Source organism: Balaenoptera musculus, chromosome 13 (genome assembly GCF_009873245.2).
Source record: "Balaenoptera musculus isolate JJ_BM4_2016_0621 chromosome 13, mBalMus1.pri.v3, whole genome shotgun sequence".
Classification (NCBI taxonomy): Eukaryota; Metazoa; Chordata; class Mammalia; order Artiodactyla; family Balaenopteridae; genus Balaenoptera; species Balaenoptera musculus.
The window spans coordinates 7,770,712-7,797,731 of record NC_045797.1 but is presented as its reverse complement, the minus strand read 5'-3'; the positions used below and the strand labels follow the sequence as shown (position 1 = coordinate 7,797,731).

The following is a 27,020-nucleotide window of genomic DNA, read 5'->3' as shown; positions in this document are numbered from 1 at the left end:
CATCTCCCACGTGGATCACTGCAATTGTCTCCTAACTGGGCTTTTTGATTCTACTGTTGCTCCCTGCAACCTGTTTTCCAAACTGAAATCAGAACAATCATCTTAAAATAATGAGGTCCTGCTCAAAACACTTCAATGGCTTCCCACTGCAATCAGAATAAAAGTCAAACTTTTTTTTGGCTTTAATTTCTAGCCTACAAAGGTAGCTCACATTTTTTTTTTCTTTTTTCCTTTAACATCTTTATTGGAGTATAATTGCTTTACAGTGTTGTGTTAGTTTCTGCTGTATAACAAAGTGAATCAGCTATATGCATATGTATATCCTCATATCCCCTCCCTCTTGCGTCTCCCTCCCATCCTCCTTATCCCACCCCTCTAGGTGGTCGCAAAACACCGAGCTGATCTCCCTGTGCTATGCAGCTGCTTCCCATTAGCTACCTAATTTTACATTTGGTAGTGTATATATGTCAATGTTACTCTCTCACTTCATCCCAGCCTACCCTTCCCCCTCCCCATGTCCTCAAGTCCATTCTCTACATCTGTGTCTTTATTCCTGTCCTGCCCCTAGGTTCATCAGAACCATTTTATTTTATTTTTTTTAGACTCCATATATATGTGTTAGCATATGGTATCTGTTTTTCTCTTTCTGACTTACTTCACTCTGTATGACAGTCTCTAGGCCCATACACCTTACTACAAATAACTCAATTTCGTTTCTTTTTATGGCTGAGTAATATTCCACTGTATATATGTGCCACATCTTCTTTATCCATTCATCTGTCGATGGACACTTGGGTTGCTTCCATGTCCTGGCTATTGTAAGTAGTACTGTAATGAATGTTGTGGTACATGACTCTTTTTGAATTATGGTTTTCTCAGGGTATATGCCCAGTAGTGGGATTGTTGGGTCGTATGGTAGTTCTATTTTTAGTTTTCTAAGGAACCTCCATACTGTTCTCCATAGTGGCTGTATCAATTTAGATTCCCACCAACAGTGCAAGACGGTGGTTCCCTTTTCTCCACACCCTTTCCAGCATTTATTGTTTGTAGATTGTTTGATGATGGCCATTCTGACCAGTGTGAGGTGATACATCATTGTAGTTTTGATTTGCGTTTCTCAAATGATTAGTGATGTTGAGCATCCTTTCATGTGTTTGTTGGCAATCTGTATGTCTTCTTTGGAGAAATGTCTATTTAGGTCTTCTGCCCATTTTTGGATTGGGTTGTTTGTTTTTTTGATATTGCACTGCTTGTATATTTTGGAGATTAATCCTTTGTCAGCTGCTTCATTTGCAAATATTTTCTCCCATTCTGAGGGTTGTCTTCTCGTCTTGTTTTTGTTTTCCTTTGCTGTGCAAAAGCTTTTAGGCTTCATTAGGTCCCATTTGTTTATTTTTGTTTTTATTTCCATTTCTCGAGGAGGTGGGTCAAAAAGGGTCTTGGAGGCAGCTGCCGAAGATGGCGGAGGGGCAGGTCCTGGTTCTCGATGGCTGAGGCCATCTCCTGAGCCACCTGGTGGCCATCATGGCCAAGCAGGTGCTTCTGGGTCAAAAGGTGGTGGTTGTGCGCTGTGAGGGCATCAACATTTCTGGCAATTTCTATAGAAACAAGTTGAAGTACCTGGCATTCCTCTGCAAGCGGATGAACACCAACCCCTCCTGCAGCCCCTACCACTTCTGAGCCCCCAGCCACATCTTCTGGCAGACAGTGCAAGTCATACTGCCCCATAAGACCAAGCAAGGCCAGGCCGCTCTGGACAGCCTCAAGGTGTTTGATGGGATCCTGCCACCCTATGACAAGAAAAAGCAGATGGTGGTTCCTACCGCCCTCAAGGTTGTGCGTCTGAAGCCTATGCGGAAGTTTGCCTACCTAGGGTGCCTGGCTCATCAGGTTGGCTGGAAGTACCAGGCAGTAACAGCCACCCTGGAGGAGAAGAGAAAGGAGAAGGCCAAGATCCACTACTGGAAAAAGCAGCAGCTCACGAGGCTATGGAAGCAGGCTGAAAAGAACACAGAGAAGAAAACTGACAAATTCACAGAGGTCCTCAAAACCCACGGATTCTTAGTCTGAGCCCAATAAAATTGACTGTTTATTCTTAATTAAAAAAGAAAAAAAGAAAAGAAAATGGATCTTGCTGTGATTTATGTCATAGAGTGTTCTTCTTATGTTTTCCTCTAAGAGTTTTATACTGTCCAGTCTTACATTTATGTCTCTAATCCATTTTGAGTTTATCTTTGCCTATGGTGTTAGGGAGTGTTCTAATTTCATTCTTGTACATGTAGCTGTCCAGTTTTCCCAGCACCACTTATTGAAGAGACTGTCTTTTCTCCATTGTATATCCTTGCCTCCTTTGTCATAGATTAGTTGACCATAGGTGCAGGGGTTTATCTCTGGGCTTTCTATCCTGTTCCATTGATCTATATTTCTGTTTTTGTGCCAGTACCATATTGTCTTGATTACTGTAGCTTTGTAGTACAGTCTGAAGTCAGGGAGTTTGATTCCTCCAGCTCCGTTTTTTTCCCTCAAGACTGCCTGGGCTATTCGGGGTCTTTTGTGTCTCCATACAAATTTAAAAATTTTTTGTTTTAGTTCCATAAAAAATGCCATTGGTAATTTGATAGGGATTGCATTGAATCTGTAGATTAGTTTGGGTAGTATAGTCATTTTCACAATGTTGATTCTTCCAATCCAAAAACATGATATATCTCTCCATCTGTGTGTACCATCTTTAATTTCTTTCATCAGTGTCTTATAGCTTTCTGCATACAGGTCTTTTGTCTCCTTAGGTAGGTTTATTCCTAGGTATTTTATCTTTTTGTTGCAATGGTAAATGGGAGTGTTTCCTTATTTTCTCTTTCAGATTTTGCATCATTAGTGTATAGGAATGCAAGAGATTTCTGTGCATTAATTTTGTATCCTGCTACTTTACCAAATTCATTGATTAGCTCTAGTAGTTTTCTGGTAGCATCTTTAGGATTCTCTACGTATAGTATCATGTCATTTGCAAACAGTGACAGCTTTACTTCTTCTTTTCCAATTTGGATTCCATTTATTTCTTTTTCTTCTCTGATTGCTGTGGCCAAAACTTCCAAAACTATGTTGAATAACAGTGGTGAGAGTGGGCAACCTTGTCTTGTTCCTGATCTTAGAGGAAATGCTTTCAGTTTTTCACCATTGAGAATGATGTTGACTGTGGGTTTGTCATATATGGCCTTATTATATGTTGAGATAGGTTCCCTCTATGCCTACTTTCTGCAGAGTTTTTATCATAAATCGGTGTTGAATTTTGTCAAAAGCTTTTTCTGCATCTACTGAGATTATCATATGGTTTATTTTTTATTTATTTTATTTTTTTAATGATATTCTTGTCTGCTTACATTCTTTTTATTTATGTATGTATGTATGTATGTATGGCTGTGTTGGGTCTTCGTTTCTGTGCGAGGGCTTTCTCCAGCCGCGGCAAGCGGGGGCCACTCTTCATCGCGGTGCGCGGGCCTCTCACCATCACGGTCTCTCGGTGACAAGCACAGGCTCCAGACGCGCAGGCTCAGTAATCGTGGCTCACGGGCCGAGCTGCTCCGCGGCATGTGGGATCCTCCCAGACCAGGGCTCGAACCCGCGTCCCCTGCATTGGCAGGCAGACTCTCAACCACTGCGCCACCAGGGAAGCCCTATCATATGGTTTTTATCCTTCAATTTGTTAATATGGTGTATCACATTGAATGATTTGCATATACTGAAGAATCCTTGCATTCCTGGGATAAACCCCACTTGATCATGGTGTATGATACTTTTAATGTGCTGTTGGATTCTGTTTGCTAGTATTTTGTTGTGAATTTTTCCATCTATGTTCATCAGAGATATTGGCCTGTAGTTTTCTTTTTTTGGGACATCTTTGCCTGGCTTTGGTATCAGGGTGATGGTAGTCTTGTAGAATGAGTTTGGGAGTGTTCCTCTCTCTGCTATATTTTGGAAGAGTTTGAGAAGGATAGGTGTTAGCTCTTCTCTAAATGTTTGATAGAATTCACCTGTGAAGCCCACCTCCTGGGCTTTTGTTTGTTGGAAGATTTTTAATCACAGTTTCAATTTCAGTGCTTGGGATTGGTCTGTTCATATTTTCTATTTCTTCCTGGTTCAGTCTTGGAAGGTTGTGCTTTTCTAAGAATTTGTCCATTTCTTCCAGGTTGTCTGTTTTATTGGCATATAGTTGCTTGTAGCAATCTCTCATGATCCTTTGTATTTCTGTAGTGTCAGTTGTTACTTCTTTTTCATTTGTAATTCTGTTGATTTGAGTCTTCTCCCTTTTTTTCTTGATGAGTCTGGCTAATGGTTTATCAATTTTGTTTATCTTCTCAAAGAACCAGCTTTTATTGATCTTTGCTATTGTTTCCTTCATTTCTTTTTCATTTATTTCTGACCTGATCTTTATGATTTCTTTCCTTCTGTTAACTTTGGGGGTTTTTTTCTTCTTCTTTCTCTAATTGCTCAGGTGTAATGTTAGGTTGTTTATTTGAGATGTTTCTTGTTTCTTGAGGTAGGATTTTATTGCTATAAACTTCCCTGTTAGAACTGCTTTTGCTGCATCGCATAGGTTTTGGGTTGTTGTGTTTTCATTGTCATTTGTTTCTAGGTACTTTTTTGATTTCCTCTTTGGTTTCTGCAGTGATCTCTTGGTTATTTAGTAGTGTATTGTTTAGCCTCCATGCGTTTGTATTTTTTACAGTTTTTTTCCTGTAATTGATATGTAGTCTCATAGCATTGTGGTCAGAAGAGATACTTGATACGATTTCAATTTTCTTAAAAAAGTCAAACTTTTTAAGGTCCTACATGATTTGGGCCCTGCCTTCACTTCCCTAAATAGACCTACTACTCTATTCTTTTTTCACCCACCAGCTTTATTGGTTTTCTTTCTGTTCCTGTACTGTGCCAATCTCATTCCACTTTGAGGCCTCCTCCCTTGCTTTCCCTCTGTCAGGAACATTCTCACCCCTAAGTCCTTGACGTGAATGGCTCCTTCTTACCCTCGGCAATTTGGCTGAAATATCAGAGGGTCCTCCCCAACCTCTTACCTAAAGTAGCCTCTCTCCTACTCACTCACCCATTAGGTTATGGCACTTAACCCTATTTGAAATCACATCACTTATTTCTTCATTTGTTTATTGTTTGTCACCCCCTACCAAAGGTAAGCTCCAAGTGATCTAGGCTCTTATCCAGTCACTGTTATATCCCTAATGCCTAGAAGAGTGCCCAGCACAAAGTTGGTACTCAATAAAACATTTCCCAAATAATGAATTTTGATGATTCAAACAAGGTAGTTTCAATGGTAGGAGGACTAACAAATGAATGAGTAGCAAAGAAAAAGAAAATGTAGATTTCTTTTACAGAGCATGATTGTGAGAAGAAAGGTAGAACAAAATTTGGGAAAAGACCAGGGTTGTTGAAGGGCCAACAGAAGAGGAGAAAAACTTGCTTCTTAATTTCCTCTATATCAAGGACCCCTTTCAGAATTAAGCAAAAGCCCTAGGTCGTTACCCCAGGAAAAAGCAAACACATACAAAACTTTACAAACAATTCCAGGGGGTTCAAGAACTCCCCAAAGTTCTTGTACTCCAGGTTAAGAATTCTTACAGTATAAACACAATGACAATTCCTAAGACATGCGTTAATGTTAACTAAAGGACAAAGGCCAATAAGCTATTAAGAGGAAACCCAGGTAAAGGGTACGCACTGTCCTTTGAGACAAGACAGAAAAAAGCAAGGTCAGGTGACGATTTAGATGAGAAGGGGTAGAAATCTGAAGAAGTTCCTGCCTGGCAGAATTTTAATTTCTCAGTGAAACAGCAGTTAAGATCACATGCTAAAAAGTATCATCAGTGTTGAGCAAAATATAATATGTGCTCAACAAACGTCTATTGAATATTTTGATAGAATAATTGAAAATACTGGAGTATCTTATATAGGATTCTGAAATCTGGTTCCACAAAAGGTCAACTTGTTTTCTTTTTAGAAAATTGTCTCCAAAAGTTTAGACTGAAAGACACTTTGAAGTAGGAAGGAATAGCTTCACTAACAGAAGGATGTAGAAAACCACATAAAATTTTATGAATAATTTTGAGGTGGGTTCTGTATTTAGAAAAAATAAGTGAATAAATGTTTTGGGAATTCACTTCAAACAAAACAGTAAGGTCACTTGTTTAACCTTTCTTAAAAAGAAATAATCTCTCCAGTCATTCCATCCAAACCCAAGCTCCTCACTTCTCTTCACTCCAGACTGTACTGTGAAGAAATAACTTGCCCTTTTTAAGGAGCATAAAACAATGGCCTTAGGAGAAGAATCATTTATCACTTCCTCTTGGAAACATAAGAAGGGGGTCAAAGAGTTGTTGTCAAGAGGCTTTTCAGAACCAAAGGAATTTAATATAGACTGACATAAATAGCATAACTAAGACAAATAGAACTACCTTACTAACCAGCACACTTCAAGAGATTATATGGGGTGTGTGTACAAGAAAATTCACAGCAGTGTTCCTCATATTTACCAAAAACCATAGAAACCCTAGTGTCCACCAACAGTAGGTAAATTGTGGTATACTCTTACAATGGAACAACAAACAACTAACTACAAGCAATAAAAAGGATCAATCTTAAAGACAATGTTGAGTAACGAAGCAAAATACAAAGGAAAACTTAGTACAATCCCATCTACATAAAGTTCAAAAACAAGCCAAACTAGAAAGTGCACGGTCACATACAAAGATGGTGAAACTACAAGGAAAAGCAAGGAAGTGTCTATCAGAGAAGTCATGAAAGGGGACAAGGAGGAGCGTGTGATGGGAAAAGGGAATGAATAACAACACCTGCTCTAACTGCCTCTGTATGTGGAGTACTTTTAAAAGCAAATGATCCTAAAACAAACTGAAAAAGAAGCACCTGAAAAAGAAGACAGAGAGGCCAGAGAACGTCTACATCTGCTGGGCCATAAGCAGTGATTTTTTTCAGAAGGTAAACAAGATTTATTTTGGGAGCTGCCATTAAATAATGCTAAAGTGTATACTGTTTAAAATAAATATATCATTAATGTACCTTCCTAGTTATTACCCACTAATTAAGACTAAATGGCTTAGTTCAGTCATTAATTAACATACAAACAAAAATCACTTTTATCCTGGAGGCAGATGTGAATAATGTAACACTTTCCTTTCATAGTTATAACTAACGTATTTTCTTCTAGTTGCAACCCGATTATTCTATTTATTTCCTTACAGTTTGGAAAAAAAAAAAAGTGTGCTTGTAATTCTGAAAACCACTAGAGGAAATGTAAAACAACGAATATCGTGAGATACAATCGCCTGAAGTGGAAAAAGGAAAACAAACAGAGACCCTGTGTCATCTATGCAACGTTTCCTGAAATCGCTATCCTTGACTTTATTTAAAGAAAAAAAAAAAGTGTATTCCTATGCGTGTTTAGGTATCAGCTCCCTGATCGCCGCAGAGTTATTCAATTTAAACCTCAAGTACTTTTTCAAAGGAAAGCCAGCGTACCCTGCCTTTCTGGTGTATAATTTCTACTGTAATTATATGAGATTTTCATGCAATTGCCTACGTAATCTCGGCCCTTCACCTCGCAAAGTCTATAAAGTGGCTTAGAAGTGAGAGGCTGGGAGTGAGGAAGAGCCAGGTTAAACTCCCAAATCTCTAGCTTCCAAATTCCTCAGCTCCACTCCAGAGCGTTTCTAAACAGAACAGTCCCTGCAACGACCAAGCGGAGAGCCACGGTAGGAAGCAAAGCGGTCACCATAGGAACTGGGCTCAACCCTAAGCTCCCGAGAAACAACAACAGGGGCAAAGTTTGCTCCTGGCGGGCTTCCCTGGACCGCAACTCTGCCCGCTACCGCCCCTCAGAGCGGCTCCAGCAGCTAATACCCACCTTACGGGTCGCCCTCAGCCCCCAACACCCGCCACACCCGCCCCCTGCAGCTGCCCTCTCAGAGGCCTTCTGGCCCAGGAGATGTTTTTACCCGAACACGGCGCATCCCCGCGCTTCTACCTGGGGCTGCGGGTCCCTCCCCGGGCTTCTCGGCCCGCCGTCCTCTCCGGAGCTCATCCTGGCGACTGCCAGGACTCCGCCTCCGCCAGGGATCCAGGTCCCTCGAGGTCTCCATCCTCCGCCCCTTTCCTCTCCCTTCCCATCCCAAATCGACCTGGCCCCGCCCCGGGGCTCGGAGGGAGGCGGGACCCGGCGGGGAGGAGGCGGGGGCGGTTAGCGCCGGCCTGCGCCGCCGTCGGCCCCGCCCTCACGCTCTGTACCTGAGGGGGCTCGTCCTCCACCTCCCCGGCGCCTTCACTCCGCTTCCGTACAGCGCGCCCCAAGTCCCTGTGCGCACGCGTACCTGGCACGACCCTCCCTCTCGCGGGGACTACACGCCGCGCGCGCGCACCCACGCACGTAGCGACGCGTAAGTCATCCTGTCCGCCTTACAGGGCGCTTGAGGATAAGGCCTCTTCCTGGTCTATCCGCGCCGCGCAGGCGCACGCCCACGCAGCGTCTAGACCCCCCCCCGAGCGTCCCGTCTCCTAGTAACCAGCCGCTATCCCCTTTTCCAAGACTTTTTCCTTATTCCCTGGGGGCGACGACCGCACCTGAGTGGAATGCGCATGCGCATGGCTCTATTCCCGCCGGCTGCCTTCAGTTAGCTCTGGGACACCTGCTGCTTTGCTGCTGCTTTTTTGTGCTATTTTCCCCAGAGATCGGGTACCATTCTGGACCCGCGTTCAGTGAATTCGTTACTCCGCAGAGTTGCTCTTGGGCGCTGGGAGGGTGGTGCGCTCTCGGTCCGCAGTCAGGGGCCTGTTTGCGGGGAGCCTCCCGGGTCGGGTGCTGCTGCTTGCAGCCTCGGGGGAGAGACCGGCCTGTTGGGGTGAGCGCCCGCAGCCTGCAGTCTGGGGAGCCTGCGGACCCCGAGCCCTGTCCGCCCGGCACCATCCAGTCTGGGTTGAATCTGGGAGTGACAGAACTAATGGCGACAGAGCAGGTTCCTGACCGGTATGCCTTCTCCACAAGCCAGGCCTTCTCCAAGTCCCCTTTGAAGAAAAACTGATTATGGTTAACAAAAAAAAGAAATATCACTTGATATTTAATATTGTACAGATTCTGCTCCTGTTTAATACCGTTTAAACTTGTCCTCTCAATTAGGAGCCTTCAGTCTGGGAACACTCATTTAACTTAACCAGGTGTAATATTATTTTTGGCCATCCAACTATGTTAATATTGACCACATTACCTAAAAATGAAGAAATGAACTTTTTAGGGAAAAAGAATGAGAATTGCATTATTCTGCCAAATTTTTGGAGCTCAGCTGGAAAGGAAATATTGTCTTTTTAACATTTCTTAATGTTTAACATGTTCCACTTTCTTAAGTAACCCAAGGGCTTCTGAACTCTAATGGTGGCTTTATCCCCCTGTCTTTTCCTACAGATGAAATAGATAAACTAGGTTTTCATAGCTGTTCTCTGATGATCTTGGTATAGTATTCACCTGTGTATTTCAAAAGTAATCTCACATTTGAAGAGACTAACAGTTCCTGTTTTTACCAGGTGAGTACTCATTTTTCTCCCACAATGTATTTTTCCAATCTCTGCTGATTTTTTTATGCCAGTACATTTTATTTGTTATTTGTGCCAGTACATATTCTCATATTTTGTAGCAATATTTTCAGATATCATATACTTTGTAAGTATAGCTAGATACTAAAAAATTAAATCGTGTCCCTGTTATTTTAGATAAAGAAGTCAGAGGTCCCAAGAGATACATTTCCTGTGAAATATAATTATACCTAACTGATAAAATAAGTTACAAAGAAGCATGAGCTCTCAAAGACCATCCTGAAAAGTTGTTTTAGGGAAAACAAAGTGTAATCTCATTTCCTCTTAAAATACTAAGATTATTTTGAATAAAATGTTCTCATGATCTAGCATTATTGAAAAGAAATGGGGAAAAATGTACAAAACTCTTAAGATGGAGTTGAAGGCTTGTGGGGAGAAGGGGATTGTTAATATAGGAGGTAGGAAAGTACTTCCTTTAGGGAAAAAATTAGAAGAGTTTAAGCATTTATGTACGCCACCTAGATGTTACTAAACAGTCTTTGGAAAGAATGTAGCGAAAAGATCATTTTAAAGCCAGACCAGGGCGTGAAGAGTTTCCTTTCTTTTCCTATCAAGGACTGTTGACTTCCTCCTTCAGCCCAAGAAAGTGAAAATTTTCTTCCCTCTGTGGAAACCCAAAGAGTGCTGAGTGCCCCATCCTGCCCCACCTAATCCTTTTATAGCACCTGAGCTCTCTCCCTTGTAATAGATACTCCTGTGCAAGTCTAAGATCGGGTTTCTCCATCATTTCACAAGCTTCGCTACGAAAACCTCTCGCCTTTTTTCTTCCTCGGTACCTCCCTGGTCCCCTTAAAAAAAAATTATACACATGTTAAGCTGCTTTTTGCTGTTCTGCAGCTAACTGATGCTCTGTTCATTTTTTTTTTTAATTGGATAGTTTGTATTGATATATCTTAAAGCTCACTGTTCTTTCCTTTGGCAGTGTTACTCCCATCCACGATATTTTTCATGTCTGATTTGTATTTTTCATCTCTGGATTCCAGTTTGATTTTTTTTTTAATGTCTTTCATTTCTCACTTCATCATGCCCATGCTTTGGGAAATATGGAATATATTTAAAATAGCTGTTGTATACTAATTCTATCATCTGTCTCATTCTTGGCATTGTTTCTATTAACCGATTTTTTTTCCTCCTGGTTATGCATCACATTCTTCTGCTTGTTTTCATGCCTGGTGAGTTTTTATTGGCTGCCAGACGTTGCAGATTTGACATTGTTGGGTGCTGGAGGTTTTGGTTTTGGTTTTTCTTTAAATATATTTAGGCTTTGTTCTGAGATGCAGTAAGTTTACTTGGAAACAGTTTGATCCTTTAGAGCTGCCCTGTTGAAAATAGTAACCACTAGCTACATGTGGCTATTTGACTTTGTATTAATAAAATTAAATAAAATTTAAAATTTAGTTCCTCATTTGTATTCTGTATATTTCAAATTCCAACATCCAGCTTGCATCGGTCATTCAGTAGTAGAATTCTCGCCTGCCAACATCCACACGTGGCTAGTGGCTACTATATTAGACAGTCCATATAGGATATTTCCATCATTGCAAAAAGTCCTGTTGGACAGACCTGCTTTAGAAGCTTGCTTTTAAGCTTTGTTAGGTCCAAAATAGTCTTTATTTAGGGCTAATTTGACCCCATTACGGAGGCAATACCTTTCTGAGGAGTCTATTCAATGTCCAGTATATTAAGAGTTCTTTCTACTCTGACTGGTGAGAACTCTATTCTTGGCCCTGCGTAGGCTCTAAGTACTATTCTGCCTTCTCCTTTTTGCTGTTTTTTTCCCCAGGGCTCAATAGTTTTTTTACATACATACACTGATCAGTTATTCAGCCAAAGAATTGTGGGGAATCTTCTGCAGATCTCTGGAGCTCGCTCTCTCACTGCACCTTTCTCCTCTCTCCACAAATTCTAGCCATCTTGGCCTCTGCAAACTCTGAAGTCTGTCTTCTCAGTTCACTGAAGTGACCAGACTCAATTTTAGGGTTCCTAAAGCCTAAAATTTCCAGGCACTGAGCATTCATAGGACTTAACCTTATCTCCTTTCTCTTAGGGATCACTCTCCTGTACTACCTATTGTCCAGTATCTAAAAACCATTGTTTCATGTGTTTTGTCTGTTTTTAAGATGTTTAAGGCATGAGGATAAATCTGGTCCATGTTACTCCATCCTGGACAGAAGCAGAAGTCAGTTAGCTCCACTAATCATCCCCATCAGAAGTGGTTTGCAATTCAGAAATTGCTTCAGGCTGAGGGAACTGTCAGTGCCTGGGCCCTGAAGCAGAAGAGGGCCCTGAAGCATGTGCTGGAGGAACAGCAATGAGGTCATGGGGCGGGGGCAGAGTGGAGAGGAGAAGAGTTTGGGATGACAGAATGTTACTGGTGTATCTGTTTCCTATTGCTGCTGTAACAGTTTGGCACAAATGTGGTAGCTTTAAGCAACACCAATTTATTATCTTACAGTCCTGGAGGTTAGAATCCAAAATGGATCTCACTGGGCTAATAGTGAGATGTCAGCAGGGCTGCATTCCTTCTGGAGGTTCTAGGGGAGCATCTGTTTTCTTGCCTTTCCAGCTGCTACAGGCTGCCTGCTTTGCTTATTAGCTTGTGGTCCCCTTCTATCTTCAAAGCCAGCAATGGCCAGTCATCACTCTAACAGTGACATTCCTGTCTGTCCCTCACTTTTTCTTCTTTTTTCTTTTTTTGCTGCACTGAGCGGCTTCTGAGATCTTAGTTCCCCAACCAGGGATCGAACCCAGGCCCTTGGCAGTGAGAGTGCCAAGTCCTAACCACTGAACTGCCAGGGAATTCCCCTCCCCCTCACTTACAAAGACCCTTGTGATTATATTCGTAGCCACCAATTAGCCCAGGGTTATCTCCCCACCTCAAGGTAGGTTGATTGGCAACCTTAATTCCCCCTTGCCATGTAACAGAACATTCACAGGTTGTGGGGATTTGGATGTGGACTTCTTTGGGGACCATTCTTCTGCCTACCACAGCTGGAGACTTGTTAGGTAGAGAATTTGGCTTTACTCTGTGATGGGAAGTAACTAGAGCGTGTTGAGCAGGGGATGGATGTGATCTGGCTTATGTTTTAAAAGGCTCATTCCAGATACAGTTAGAAGAACAAACAGTGGGGAGGCATAGGCAAGGGTAGAAACAGGATTCATTGAAGGATTGGATGTGGAATGTGAGGTAGGAATTAAAAATTACTCCATCAGCAATGCACAAGGTTTCCTGCATTCTACTAAATACTCGGTGCTACCCACCTTTCTGCCATTCTGATGGTAGCAAACTTGCATTTCTCTGATTTCTAATAAGTTTGAACATCGCTTTATGCACACATTATCTTTTGAGGATTCTCCAATCTGTGAATTATGTCTCTGTATCCTTTGCCCATTTTTCTAATGGGTTTCCTTTTTCCTTGTTAATTCATAGTTGTTCTAGTTATATTTTAGCTATAAATCCCTTGTCAGCTTGGACAGCACATCTTCCAGTCCTTTCTCCATCTTCTGAACTTTGTTTACAGTTTCTTTTTCTTTTTTTTTGTATTTTATTTTATTTATTTTTTTATCCAGCAGGTTCTTATTAGTCATCAATTTTATACGCATCAGTGTATACATGTCAATCCCAATCGCCCAATTCATCACACCACCACCGCCACCCCCCCTGCCACTTTCCCCCTTGGTAACCATACATTTGTTCTCTACATCTGTGTCTCAATTTCTGCCCTGCAAACCGGTTCACCTGTACCATTTTTCTAGGTTCCACATATATGCGTTAATATACGATATTTGTTTTTCTCTTTCTGACTTACTTCACTCTGTATGACAGTCTCTAGATCCATCCACATCTCTACAAATGACCCAATTTCGTTCCTTTTTATGGCCGAATAATATTCCATTGTGTATATGTACCACATCTTCTTTATCCATTCATCTGTCGATGGGCATTTAGGTTGCTTCCATGACCTCGCTATTGTAAATAGTGCTGCAGTGAACATTGGGGTGCATGTGTCTTTTTGAATTATGGTTTTCTCTGGGTATATGCCCAGTAGTGGGATTGCTGGATCATATGGTAATTCTATTTTTAGTTTTTTAAGGAACCTCCATACTGTTCTCCATAGTGGCTGTATCGATTTACGTTCCCACCAACAGTGCAAGAGGGTTCCCTTTTCTCCACACCCTCTCCAGCTTTTGTTGTTTGTAGATTTTCTGATGATGGCCATTCTGACTGGTGTGAGGTGATACCTCATTGTAGTTTTGATTTGCATTTCTCTAATAATTAGTGATGTTGAGCAGCTTTTCATGTGCTTCTTGGCCATCTGTATGTCCTCTTTGGAGAAATGTCTATTTAGGTCTTCTGCCCATTTTTGGATTGGGTTGTTTGTTTTTTTAATATTGAGCTGAATGAGCTGTTTATATATTTTGGAGATTAATGCTTTGTCAGCTGCTTCATTTGCAAATATTTTCTCCCATTCTGAGGGTTGTCTTCTCGTCTTGTTTTTGTTTTCCTTTGCTGTGCAAAAGCTTTTAGGCTTCATTAGGTCCCATTTGTTTATTTGTGTTTCTATTTCCATTACTCTAGGAGGTGGATCAAAAAAGATCTTGCTGTGATTTATGTCAAAGAGTGTTCTTCTTATATTTTCCTCTAAGAGTTTTATACTGTCCAGTCTTACATTTACGTCTCTAATCCATTTTGAGTTTATCTTTGCCTATGGTGTTAGGGAGTGTTCTAATTTCATTCTTGTACATGTAGCTGTCCAGTTTTCCCAGCACCACTTATTGAAGAGACTGTCTTTTCTCCATTGTATATCCTTGCCTCCTTTGTCATAGATTAGTTGACCATAGGTGCAGGGGTTTATCTCTGGGCTTTCTATCCTGTTCCATTGATCTATATTTCTGTTTTTGTGCCAGTACTATATTGTCTTGATTACTGTAGCTTTGTAGTACAGTCTGAAGTCAGGGAGTTTGATTCCTCCAGCTCCGTTTTTTTCCCTCAAGACTGCTTGGGCTATTCAGGGTCTTTTGTGTCTCCATACAAATTAAAAAATTTTTTGTTTTAGTTCCATAAAAAATGCCATTGGTAATTTGATAGGGATTGCATTGAATCTGTAGATTAGTTTGGGTAGTATAGTCATTTTCACAATATTGATTCTTCCAATCCAAGAACATGGTATCTCTCTCCATCTGTTGGTATCATCTTTAATTTCTTTCATCAGTGTCTTATAGTTTTCTGCATACAGGTCTTTTGTCTCCTTAGGTAGGTTTATTCCTAGGTATTTTATTCTTTTTGTTGCAGTGGTAAATGGGAGTGTTTCCTTAATTTCTCTTTCAGATTTTTCATCATTAGTGTATAGGAATCCAAGAGATTTCTGTGCATTAATTTTGTATCCTGCAACTTTACCAAATTCATTGATTAGCTCTAGTAGCATCTGTAGGATTCTCTATGTATAGTATCATGTCATCTGCAAACAGTGACAGTTTTACTTCTTCTTTTCCAATTTGTATTCCTCTTATTTCTTTTTCTTCTCTGATTGCCATGGCTAGGACTTCCAGAACTATGTTGAATCATAGTGGCGAGAGTGGACATCCTTGTCTTGTTTCTGATCTTAGAGGAAATGCTTTCAGTTTTTCACCATTGAGAATGATGTTTGCTCTGGGTTTGTTGTATATGGCATTTATTATGTTGAGGTACGTTCCCTCTATGCCCACTTCATGGAGAGTTTTTATCATAAATGGGTGTTGAATTTTGTCAAAAGCTTTTTCTGCATCTATTGAGATGATCATATGGTTTTTATTCTTCAATTTGTTAATATGGTGTATCACATTGATTGATTTGCATATATTGAAGAATCCTTGCATCCCTGGGATAAATACCACTTGATCATGGTGTATGATCCTTTTAATGCGTTGTTGGATTCTGTTTGCTAGTATTTTGTTGAGGATTTTTGCATCTATATTCATCAGTGATATTCGTCTGTAATTTTCTTTTTTTGTAGTTTCTTTGTCTGGTTTTGGTATCAGGGTGATGGTGGCCTCATAGAATGAATTTGGGAATGTTCCTTCCTCCGCAATTTTTGGAAGAGTTTGAGAAGGATAGGTGTTAGCTCTTCTCTAAATGTTTGATAGAATTCACCTCTGAAGCCATCTGGTCCTGGACTTTTGTTTGTTGGAAGATTTTTAATCACAGTTTCAATTTCATTACTTGTGATTGGTCTGTTCATATTTTCTACTTCTTCCTGGTTCAGTCTTGGAAGGTTATACCTTGCTAAGAATTTGTCCATTTCTTCCAGGTTGTCCATTTTATTGGCATAGAGTTGCTTGTAGTAGTCTCTTAGGATGCTTTGTATTTTTGCAGTGTCTGTTGTAACTTCTCCTTTTTCGTTTCTAATTTTATTGATTTGAGTCCTCTCCCTGTTTTTCTTGAGGAGTCTGGCTAATGTTTTATCAATTTTGTTTATCTTTTCAAAGAACCAGCTTTTAGTTTTATTGATCTTTGCTATTGTTTTCTTTGTTTCTATTTCATTTCTTTCTGCTCTGACCTTTATGATTTCTTTCCTTCTGCTAACTTTGGGTTTTATTTGTTGTTCTTTCTCTAGTTGCTTTAGGTGTAAGGTTAGATTGTTTATTTGAGATTTTTCTAGTTTCTTGAGGTAGGCTTGTATAGCTATAAACTTCCCTCTTAGAACTGCTTTTGCTGCATCCCATAGGTTTTGGTTCATCGTGTTTTCATTGTCATTTGTCTCTAGGTATTTTTTGATTTCCTCTTTGATTTCTTCAGTGATCTCTTGATTATTTAGTAACGTATTGTTTAGCCTCCATGTGTTTGTGTTTTTTACTTTTTTTTCATTGTAATTCATTTCTAATCTCATAACGTTGTGGTCAGAAAAGATGCTTGATATGATTTCAATTTTCTTAAATTTACTGAGGCTTGATTTGTGACCAAAGATGTGATCTATCCTAGAGAATGTTCCATGCGCACTTGAGAAGAAAGTGTAATCTGTTGTTTTTGGATGGAATGTCCTATAAATATCAACTAAATCTATCTGGTCTATTGTGTCATTTAAAGCTTCTGTTTCCTTATTTATTTTCATTTTAGATGATCTGTCCATTGGTGTATGTGTGGTGTTAAAGTCCCCCACTATTATTGTGTTACTGTCGATTTCCTCTTTTATAGCTGTTAGCAGTTGCCTTATGTATTGAGGTGCTCCTGTGTTGGGTGCATATATATTTATAATTGTTATATCTTCTTCTTGGGTTGATCCCTTGATCATTATGTAGTGTCCTTCCTTGTCTCTTGGAACATTCTTTATTTTAAAGTCTATTTTATCTGCTATGAGTATTGCTACTCCAGCTTTCTTTTGATTTCCATTTGCATGGAATATCTGTTTCCATCCCCTCACTTTCAGTCTGTATGTGTCCCTAGGTCTGAAGTGGGTCTCTTGTAGGCAGCATATATATGGGTCTTGTTTTTGTATCCATTCAGCGAGCCTGTGTCTTTTGGTTGGAGCACTTAATGCATTCATATTTAAGGTAATTATCGATATGTATGTTCCTATGACCATTTTCTTAATTGTTTTGGGTTTGTTTTTGTAGGTCCTTTTCTTCTCTTGTGTTTCCCACTTAGAGAAGTTCCTTTAGCATTTGTTGTAGAGCTGGTTTGGTGGTGCTGAATTCTCTTAGCTTTTGCTTGTCTGTAAAGCTTTGATTTCTCCATCGAATCTGAATGAGATCCTTGCCAGGTAGAGTAATCTTGGTTGTAGGTTCTTCCCTTACATCACTTTAAGTATATCATGCCACTCCCTTGTGGCTTGTAGAGTTTCTGCTGAGAAATCACCTGTTAACCTTATGGGAGTTCCCTTGTATGTTATTTGTCGTTTTTCCCTCGCTGGTTTCAATAATTTTTCTTTGTCTTTAATTTTTGCCACTTTGATTACTATGTGTCTTGGCGTGTTTCTCCTTGGGTTTATCCTGTATGGGACTCTCTGCGCTTCCTGGACTTAGGTGGCTATTTCCTTTCCCATGTTAGGGAAGTTTTCGACTATAATCTCTTCAAATATTTTCTCTGGTCCTTTCTCTCTCTCTTCTCCTTCTGGGACCCCTATAATGCGAATGTTGTTGCATTTAGTGTTTTCCCAGAGGTCTCTTAGGCTGTCTTCATTTCTTTTCATTCTTTTTTCTTTATTCTGTTCCGCAGCAGTGAATTCCACCATTCTGTCTTCCAGGTCACTTATCAGTTCTGCCTCAGTTATTCTGCTATTGATTCCTTCTAGTGTAGTTTTCATTTCAGTTATTGTATTGTTCATCTCTGTTTGTTTGTTCTTTAATTTTTCTAGGTCTTTGTTAAACATTTCTTGCATCTTCTTGATCTTTGCCTCCATTCTTTTTCCGAGGTCCTGGATCATCTTCACTATCATTATTCTGAATTCTTTTTCTGGAAGGTTGCCTATCTCCACTTCATTTAGTTGTTTTTCTGGGGTTTTATCTTGTTCCTTCATCTGGTACATAGCCCTCTGCCTTTTCATCTTGTCTCTCTTTCTGTAAAGGTGGTTTTTGTTCCACAGCCTGCAGGATTGTAGTTCTTCTTGCTTCTGCTGTCTGCCCTCTGGTGGATGAGGCTGTCGAAGCGGCTTGTGTAAGTTTCCTGATGGGAGGGACTGGTGGTGGGTAGAGCTGACTGTTGCTCTGGTGGGCAGAGCTCAGTAAAACTTTAATACACTTGACTGCTGATGGGTGGGGCTGGGTTCCCTCCCTGTTGGTTGTTTGGCCTGAGGCAACCCAACACTGGAGCCTACCTGAGCTCTTTGGTGGGGCTAATGACAGACTCTGGAAGGGCTCACGCCAAGGAGTACTTCCCAGAACTTCTGCTGCCAGTGTCCTTGTCCTCCCGGTGGGACACGGCCACCTCCCGCCTCTTCAGGAGACCCTCCAACACTAGCAGGTAGGTCTGGTTCAGTCTCCCCTGGGGTCACTGCTCCTTCCCCTGGGTCCTGATGTGCACACTACTTTGTGTGTGCCCTCCAAGAGTGGAGTCTCTGTTTCCCCCAGTCCTGTCAAAGTCCTGCAATCAAATCCCGCTAGTCTTCAAAGTCTGATTCTCTAGGAATTCCTCCTCCCGTTGCCGGACCCCCAGGTTGGGAAGCGTGACGTGGGGCTCAGAACCTTCACTCCAGTGGGTGGACTTCTGTGGTATAAGTGTTCTCCAGTTTGTGAGTCACCCACCCAGCAGTTATGGGATTTGATTTTATTGTGATTGTGCCCCTTCTACCATCTCAGTGTGGCTTCTCCTTTGTCTTTGGATGTGGGGTATCTTTTTTGGTGAGTTCCAGTGTCTTCCTGCCAATGATTGTTCAGCAGTTAGTTGTGATTCTGGTGTTCTCGCAAGAGGGAGTGAGAGCACGTCCTTCTACTCCGCCATCTTGGTTCAGGGCCTCCTGTTTACAGTTTCTTTATTGAACAGAAGTTCTTAATTGTGAGTGGTCAGATCCATATGTTTTCTTACTTAGTGTTTAAACTTTCTAGTTCTTATTCAAGAAATCCTTCTCCACCCTATGGTGACAAATACATTGTCTTACATTTTAAAAACTGCATTTATGGTTCTACTATTCACATTTAGGTCTTTACTTCATTAGGAGTCCACTTTGGTATATGAGGTAGGGATCCTGCTTTGTTTTTGTCCACATAGTGAGCCAGCATTCACAGTACTATCATACTAAACTTAGTTTCTTCTATCCCCTTTGCTGTATGATGCCACCTTTATCATATGTGAAGCTCCTGCACATACCTATGCTGGAGCTCTGTCATGTTTTATTAGTCATTTATTTGTTCCTGCACCTGTACTACACTGTTTTTGTTACTTTGACTTTGTAGCATATCTTAAAATCTGGTAAGGCAAGTCTCTGTGCTTTTTGTGTGTGTATGTCCAAATTTATTTAGCTCTTTATAGATCTTTATTCTTCCATATGCATACAAGATTTCTTTTGAATGGCAACCGAAATACTAGGTCAAAGAGGCCCCCAATAGACTTCTTCTCCCTTCCTGTCCTCAAGATCCCAGAGAAGTTAAGGTGAGACTCAGAGGGCCAAATCTAACCTATTGCATTTCATTCCTTCTCAGTCCCTCTGTTAGAGTGAAGTTTAATGTGCCAGTTGGTAACTATATACATAACCATTATTTTACCCTCTGTCAATTTCAAATGTGGTATGTTTTATAGTTTTGTTAGTATTTTCTTTTTAATTTTTTTTTTAATTTGGTTGCACCAGGTCTTAGTTGATGCAGGCAGGCTCCTTAGTTGTGGCACATGGGCTCCTTAGTTGTGGCATGTGAACTGTTAGTTGTGGCATGCACGTGGGATCTAGTTCCCTGACCAGGGATCAAACCCGGGCCCCCTGCATTGGGAGCGTGGAGTCTTAACCATTGCACCACCAGGGAAGTCCCTTTAATTTTTTTTTAACTTTGTATTTTGAAAAAGTTTTAAACATATAGAAGTTTAGCAAAAATAATACACTGAACAATTTTTTATCCTTTCCCACCTAGAGTCATTAATGTTTTGCATATGTTACTTTCTCTCTGTATCTATCTCTTGCTAGATAATTTGAAAGCAAGTTGTAGATATGATCCTTTACCCCTATGTCAGCATGTTATCTCCTGAGACCAAGGACATTCACTAATATAACCACAATACAATTATCCCAATCAGGGGATTTAACAGTGATGCAACATTACTATCTAATAAACCATCCACATTCAAATTGTCCAGTTGTCCAAGAAGTGGCCTTTGTAGTACATTTCCTCCACGTTCCAGCCCACCCTACCTCCCAATTCAGAATCATTGACTACATTTGGAAATCATGTCTCTTTAGTATCCTTTAATCTGGAGCAGTTCCTCAACTTCTCTTTGTCTTTCATACATTGACATTTTTGAGTACAGGTTATTTATTTTATATAATGTCTCTCAATTTGGGTTTATCTGATTGTTTCCTCATGATTAGATTCAACTTATGCATTTTTGAGAGGAGTGTTTCCCTTTTAAGTAATCAAAGAGGAGGAACCAAAGAACAGAATAAACTCACTTTTACTCATTTGAAGGTAGTATTGGATATTCACTTGATGAGAAAAAAATTCATCTTCAATTTCCAAATCTAAGAAACAGGTATTTGTTATACTAACAATATTTGAGTAACTACTATGTTTAGGATACTACAGTAGACCCTGGACTCTGTTCTGTTACAGATTAAACACTGATATTCAATCACGAATATGGATAAACAAGGTTTCAAGATGATATCTTTAGAAATCTTCTGTCAGTAAATGATTAGGGCTTGATGGGGATGGAATTGTAAACTCATAAAAGATAACTCCAGTACCTAAATATTAAAGAAATACATTCTAAAAGGTGGGTAAGTGCTTTCATTCACAGCTGTGGAGTGGGTTCCAGATCTCAAGTTGCTGCTAGAGCTTCTTCAGTAGATCACTGTTCTCTAACAAGCTCTGGTCCCTTCTGCCATCCTGGTCAACTCTGCTTACCAAATTCCTGACCATCTTTCAAAGCCCAACCCTGACATAGGCTCCCTCCTTTCACAACCTTTCCAAGCCCCTCCCTCCATGTTGCATGCTCATCTCTCTAAGCAGATTGGGCATTGGTAATAAAAAGTACTGTATCTTTATTGGACATCTTTTTTTTTTCTTTAGTTTTTTGTATTGTGGTAAAATACATGTAACATAAAATGTAGCATCTTTGCCATTCTTAGGTGTATAGTTCAGTGTATTAAATATATTCACAATGTTGTGCTGTCATCACCACCATTTATCTCCAGAACTCTTTTCATCTTGTGAAACTGAAAGTCTATACCCCTTAAACAACAGCTCCCCATGGCAACCACCATTCTACTTTCTGTCTCTATGATTTTGACTTCTAGGTACCTCATGTAAGTAAAGTCATACAGTATTTGTCTTTATGAGTTATTTCACTTAGCATAATGTGCTCAAGGTTCATCACGTTGTAGCATATTGCAGAATTTCCTCCTTTTTAATGCTGAATATTTCATCATATTTATATACCACATTTTGCTTATCTATGATCCATCGAGGGACACTTGAGTTGCTTCCACATTTTAGCTATTGTGAATAATAGCTTATGTTATTTATACATGGGTGTACAAATATGTCTTCAAGACCCAGAAGTTGGTTTGCTGGATCGTATGGTAATTCTATTTTTAATTATTTGAGGAACTGCCACACTGTTTTCCACAGCAGCTGTACTATTGAACATTCCCACCAATAGTGCATAAAGGTTTGAATTTCGGGCTTCCCTGGTGGTGCAGTGGTTAAGAATCCGCCTGCTAATGCAGGGGACACGGGTTCGAGCCCTGGTCTGGGAAGATCCCACATGCCATGGAGCAAGTAAGCCCGTGCACCACAACTACTGAGGCTGTGCTCTAGAGCCCATGAGCCACAACTACTGAAGCCCACGTGCCACAACTACTTAAGGCTGCGTGCCTAGAGCCCATGCTCTGCAACAAGAGAAGCCACCACAATGAGAAGCCCGTGCACCGCAACAAAGAGTAGCCCCCACTCGCCGCAACTAGAGAAAGCCCGCGTGCAGCAACAAAGACCCAATGCAGCCAAAAATAATTAATTAATTAATTAATTAAAAAAAGGTTTGAATTTCTCCACATCCTCAACAACACTTGTTATTTTCTGTTTTGTTTTTTTTTAAATAGTAGCTATCCTAATGGTTGTGAGGCCGTATCTAATTGGTAGCTGTGATCTGAATTTCCCTAATTATTAGTGATGGTGAGCATTTTTTTCATGTAATTGTTGGCCATTCATATATCTTCTCTGGAGAAATGGCTGTTCAAGTCCTTTGCCAAATTTTGAATTGGATTATTTTGTTGTTGTTGAGTTTCAGTTCTCTGTATATTCTGGGTATTAGTCCCTTATCATATATATGGTTTGCAAATATTTTCTCCTTCTGTGGGTTGCCTTTATACTCTCAAGTGTCTATTAATGCACAAAATTTATATATTCTCATAAGTTCCAACTTGTCTATTTTTTCTTTTGTTGCCTCTGCCTTTGGTGGCGTATTCAAATCATTGCAAATCCATCAGGAAGCTTTTGCCTTATGTTTTCTTTTAAGAGTTAGAGCTTTAGGTCTTACATTTAGGTCTTTGATCCATCTTGCATTAGTTTTTGTATATGGTATTAGGTAAGGGTCCAACTTCATTTTTCTGCATGTGGATATCCAGTTTTCCCAGCACATTTTGTTGAAAAGGCTGCCCTTTCCCCCACTGAATGGTCTGAGCAGTCATAGGTCTATTCAGATTTTCATTTCTTATTGACTTAGTCTTGGTAGGTTTTGTGTTTCTAGGAATTTGTCCATTCAGCTAGGATATCCAATTTGTTGGCATACAGTTGTTCATAGCGCTCTCTTATAATACTTTTTATTTCTGTAGAGTCAGTAGTAATGTCCCCTTTCATTTCTGATTTAGTAATTTGAGTTTTCATAGTCCATCGAGGTAAAGTTTGTCAATTTTGTTGCTCTTTTCAAAAACTACTTTTGGTTTAATTGATTATACGTTATTGTTTTTCTGTTCTCTACTCCATTTATCTCTGCTCTAGTCTTTATTGTTTCCTTCCTTCTGCTAGTAATGGGTTTAGTTTCTTCTTCTTTTTCTAGTTCATTAAGCTGTAAAGTTTGTTGATTTGAGATCTTTCTTGTTTTTTTAATGCAAGTATTTATAACTATAAATTCCCCCCTTAGTACGGATTTTGCTTCATCCCATAAGTTTGATATGTTGTGTTTTTGTTTATCTTCATCTCTAAGTATTTTTTAAAATTTCCCTTGTGATTTCTTTGATCCATTGGTTGTTTAAGAGTATACTGTTTAATTTCCACAAATACGTGAATTTTCCTGTTTTACTTCTGTTGTTGATTTCTGACTTCATCCCATTGTGGTCAGAGAAGATACTTTGTATGATATCCATACTTTGTATGATATCCATCTTTTTAAATCTACTGAGACTTAATTTGTGGCCTAACATATGGTCTGTCCTGGAAAATGTCCCCTTGAGAAGAATATGTATCCTGTTGTTGTTGGGTGGAGTGTTCTATATGTGTTTGTTAGCTCTAGTCAGTTTATTGTGTTGTTTAAATCCTTTTTTTCCTTACTTGTGTCCTGTCTGGTTGTTCTCTCCATTATTGAGAGTTGAGTTTTGAAATCTCCAACTATTATTGTAGAACTGTCTATTTCTCCCTTCATTTCTGTCAGTTTTTCCTTCATTATTTTGATAGTGTATTATTAGGTGTGTAAATGTTTACAGTTGTTTGGGCAGCTTTTTTTTTTTTCAGAACACCTAGCAGAGTGTTTGGCCTTCAGTAATTATTTCTTTAATCCATTAATAATAAATTAAAAGTTTTTGATAATAAGAATGATAGACAGGACTAAGTAGAGAAGTTCTATTATTTTCTGCCAGGTGATGAAACGTAACATCTGGTAAATTCGTTTTAAAAAAAAGACTTCCGGAGAATCTGTAGAACCTGCAAACCCTTCCACAAAGAAAATGTAAACACTGAGAGGTGGAAGGCGATTTTACTTCATATTTTTGGCATCATCACCATGAAATTTCATTAAAACAAACATTGCCATGAAGTTAGTTGAAATTCCCACTGTATTCACTTGTAACAATTTTTTCCCCAAGCAATCAAGTTGAAGAAACATCTCCACTACTTAAAGAGGGACCTGCAAACTATTTTTATTTAGCTGTCCCAATGGGATTTTCTGTTAGTAAATCTGCTACTCAGGTATCTGCTCTGCGTATGGATTCAAAAGTGGATGATCACTTAATGCAAGGGACTGAGAAAAGCAAACTGGAACCAGTGACTCAGTTATTTCAAAACACCAAGAAAATAAGATTAGAAGACACAAACCAAGAAAACTTTACAAGGAGCAAAGATACTGGCACAGGATCTCTTTCGGAGAAAGCCTTGGGTTCAGTGGTGTATGTTAAAGAAAGTGATGGAATAGAAATGATAGACGTGGAATGAAGTTATTTGTGTATGTTACCAAAGAAACCAAAAATTGCTTTTGACTAAGACGGCCTGTTGAATGAGAACTTAACCTTATTACGAAAACCTAACAAAATGAACGAAGACGATTGCTTATTTTTCACTATTTATGAATCACTGTAGATTGCACTTTTTGATGATACATATTCAGAAAAGTTGCTTTAGAGAGAAGAAGCTTTCCAAAATTCAAAGAAGATTTCTCTGGTATTACATTCTGTCCTTGTCAAAAAATCAGAGTTTTTGTGTAACAGTATTTAAATGGCACCAAAACATTTTAATTATAATGTATTTCTCTAACAAATGATCAAAAACCCAAACACTGCCCAAACAATTTGACATCAGTATTTCACATGATTTCTGGTGTACTGATTTTGTATGTTGAAATTCCAGTTAGCGATTTTGCTTTAGAATACTTTATCTTCTTGCATTTTTGCATGTCTGTTCGGTTAAAGATCAGTGGCAGCTAAACTCAAAGACCAGTAAATTACGTACCTTGAGAAGCATTTCACATTTCAAATCATCTTTTTAAAACTTTTTTTTCACTCACGTGGAATTCATTTCAGAGTTCACAAAATAGTTTTTTCTAAGTGTAATAATTTATCTTGCAGATGTTACCATTTTATACCACCAATATTTAAGAAAACAATCTAGTTGTTAAAAACAATTCTTGTTTTGTATATATCAGTTTGCAATTCTTATTAAAACATCTAGTAGTTTGAAACAGCAGTATTGTCCCAAGTAATGTAAGCTGAAGTTAAAAACCATTTGTGTCTGGACATATAGTGACTTATAAATATTTCTATTATGTATGTTTTGAACATTTTCCTGTACTTTAATATTTACTGGTGATCTCTAATGCTCAACTGAGTAATCTCCTTAATATTCATAAAGGAAAAAGGCATATTCAAAGAGGAAAAGGCATCTTCTCTTAGGAGAAGAAATATTTTGTAAATCAGAAAAAAAGCCAAACAGATGTCATGTATTTGTAGAGTTAAAAAAAGAAAAAACAACATTGAATGGGATGTAAGCCACTAAGATAATGCTCTTTATCATTTATAGAACATAATTCTTTGGGAGAGAAAAAATACACAAATCATTCATTTGTTCACCTAGCCTGGTACTGTGCTTGGTGCTCAGGATACAGTGGTGAATAAATTACCACTACCTTCATAGTGCTTACTGTCTGTCTACCAGGGAAGGTAGAACATCAGACAGTAATTATGTAAGATACAAATTGTGATGTGCCATGAAGAAAAAGTTAAATTTCAGAGAGACAGAAGAGGAGACATAACACATAAACTTGACTTTTAATTGTGGGAACTAGGAAGGCTTCTCTGAAGACGTGACATGTATAGCTTTTGCAGGGACATGGTTGTCCAAGTGAGGTGATGGTGATGGTTGAGGTATATCGAGAAGGGGACAGAGTCCAGGTGAAGTTTGGCAGGACAGACTGATGGTCTTAAAGTGGGAAATGAGGAAAAAGAAAGGGTTTCTAGTAAAAAAAAAAAAAAACAGAAACAAAAAAGCTAGATGCATGGAGGTTCCCTGGGGGAAAGAGCTCGGGAGCATGGGTTTTGGGCGTACCTGTTTCTAAGGCAGACAGTTCTATGTATGGAATGAAAAAATACAAATTTTGAAGTTGTATACAGAAATGGTATCTAAAGCTAGGGGAGTGAAAGAGGTTGCTTATGGTGAATGTATAGTGTGAGATAAAGCAACTACAACATTTAGGAGCTGGTCAGCGCAGGGGGAGCTGGCTAAGGGGACTGAAGAGTTGGCAGAGTTGGTGGAAAACCAAGACAGGATAATGTCAAGATTGCCCACAAAAGTCTTTAAGGTGGAGGCAGTCAACTGAAAGGGTAGATGAGGACTTGAAAGGTCCACTGGATCTAGCAACATGAATGGCATTAGTGACCTTAGCAAAAACACTTTTTTCTTTAATAGGGACTTGGCTCAAATATTTACAGACTGGTTTTTCACCTCCATGAATGTCCAACAGGACATTTGATAGTGTGTTGGACGCTGAATTTGGGATGTCCTTCATTGTATGTGATGCCCCATGCATTGCAGGATGTCAAATGTCGTAGCACAATCCAGTCATTGAGATGATAACAAATGCAAACATTAATTACTCTGTTTGAGAACTATTGCTGCTAAGACATCAGAGAATTGGAATCCCCAAATCCAAGCCAAGCCATAGTTTTAGCAGCACACCTGGGAATGGAAATACACAAAGACTTCCTGCAAGGGGTGGAATGGAAAAAGTTTAATCAGGACAACAGCCTCACTTAGGTGTT

The 27,020-nt window shown here is 39.5% G+C and overlaps 2 protein-coding genes and 1 pseudogene across 9 annotated transcripts in view; 2 read left to right on the top strand and 1 right to left on the bottom strand.

The window, feature by feature from the left end:
* Positions 1-8,485, bottom strand: part of TSGA10 (testis specific 10) — a 109,309-nt gene extending 100,824 nt beyond the window's left edge. For 3 of the 7 annotated variants that reach the window (XR_005022467.1, XM_036873717.1, XM_036873719.1), the window contains exon 1: positions 8,048-8,115. Coding sequence is in view for 3 of the 7 variants with exons in the window: in XM_036873717.1 (XP_036729612.1) it covers positions 8,048-8,104 (57 nt within the window). In the remaining 4 variants the exon portion in view is untranslated. Of the gene's footprint in view, positions 1-8,018; positions 8,116-8,307 lie in introns of those variants that run through there. The other 4 variants (XM_036873722.1, XM_036873720.1, XM_036873718.1 and 1 more) reach the window with 4 other exon arrangements.
* Positions 1,459-2,070, top strand: LOC118906259 (annotated as a pseudogene).
* C13H2orf15 (chromosome 13 C2orf15 homolog) lies at positions 8,335-25,692 on the top strand. 2 transcript variants are annotated; one of them, XM_036873725.1, is made up of 3 exons: positions 8,335-8,456; positions 9,476-9,594; positions 24,357-25,692. In XM_036873725.1, the coding sequence occupies exon 3, from the start codon at positions 24,427-24,429 to the stop codon at positions 24,700-24,702; it is 276 nt and encodes a 91-aa protein (XP_036729620.1). In that variant the 5' UTR covers positions 8,335-8,456; positions 9,476-9,594; positions 24,357-24,426; the 3' UTR covers positions 24,703-25,692. The 2 variants fall into 2 exon arrangements, with proteins under 2 accessions (XP_036729620.1, XP_036729621.1); XM_036873726.1 differs by lacking the exon at positions 8,335-8,456 and adding an exon at positions 8,740-9,043.
* The last annotated feature ends 1,328 nt before the right edge of the window (positions 25,693-27,020 follow it).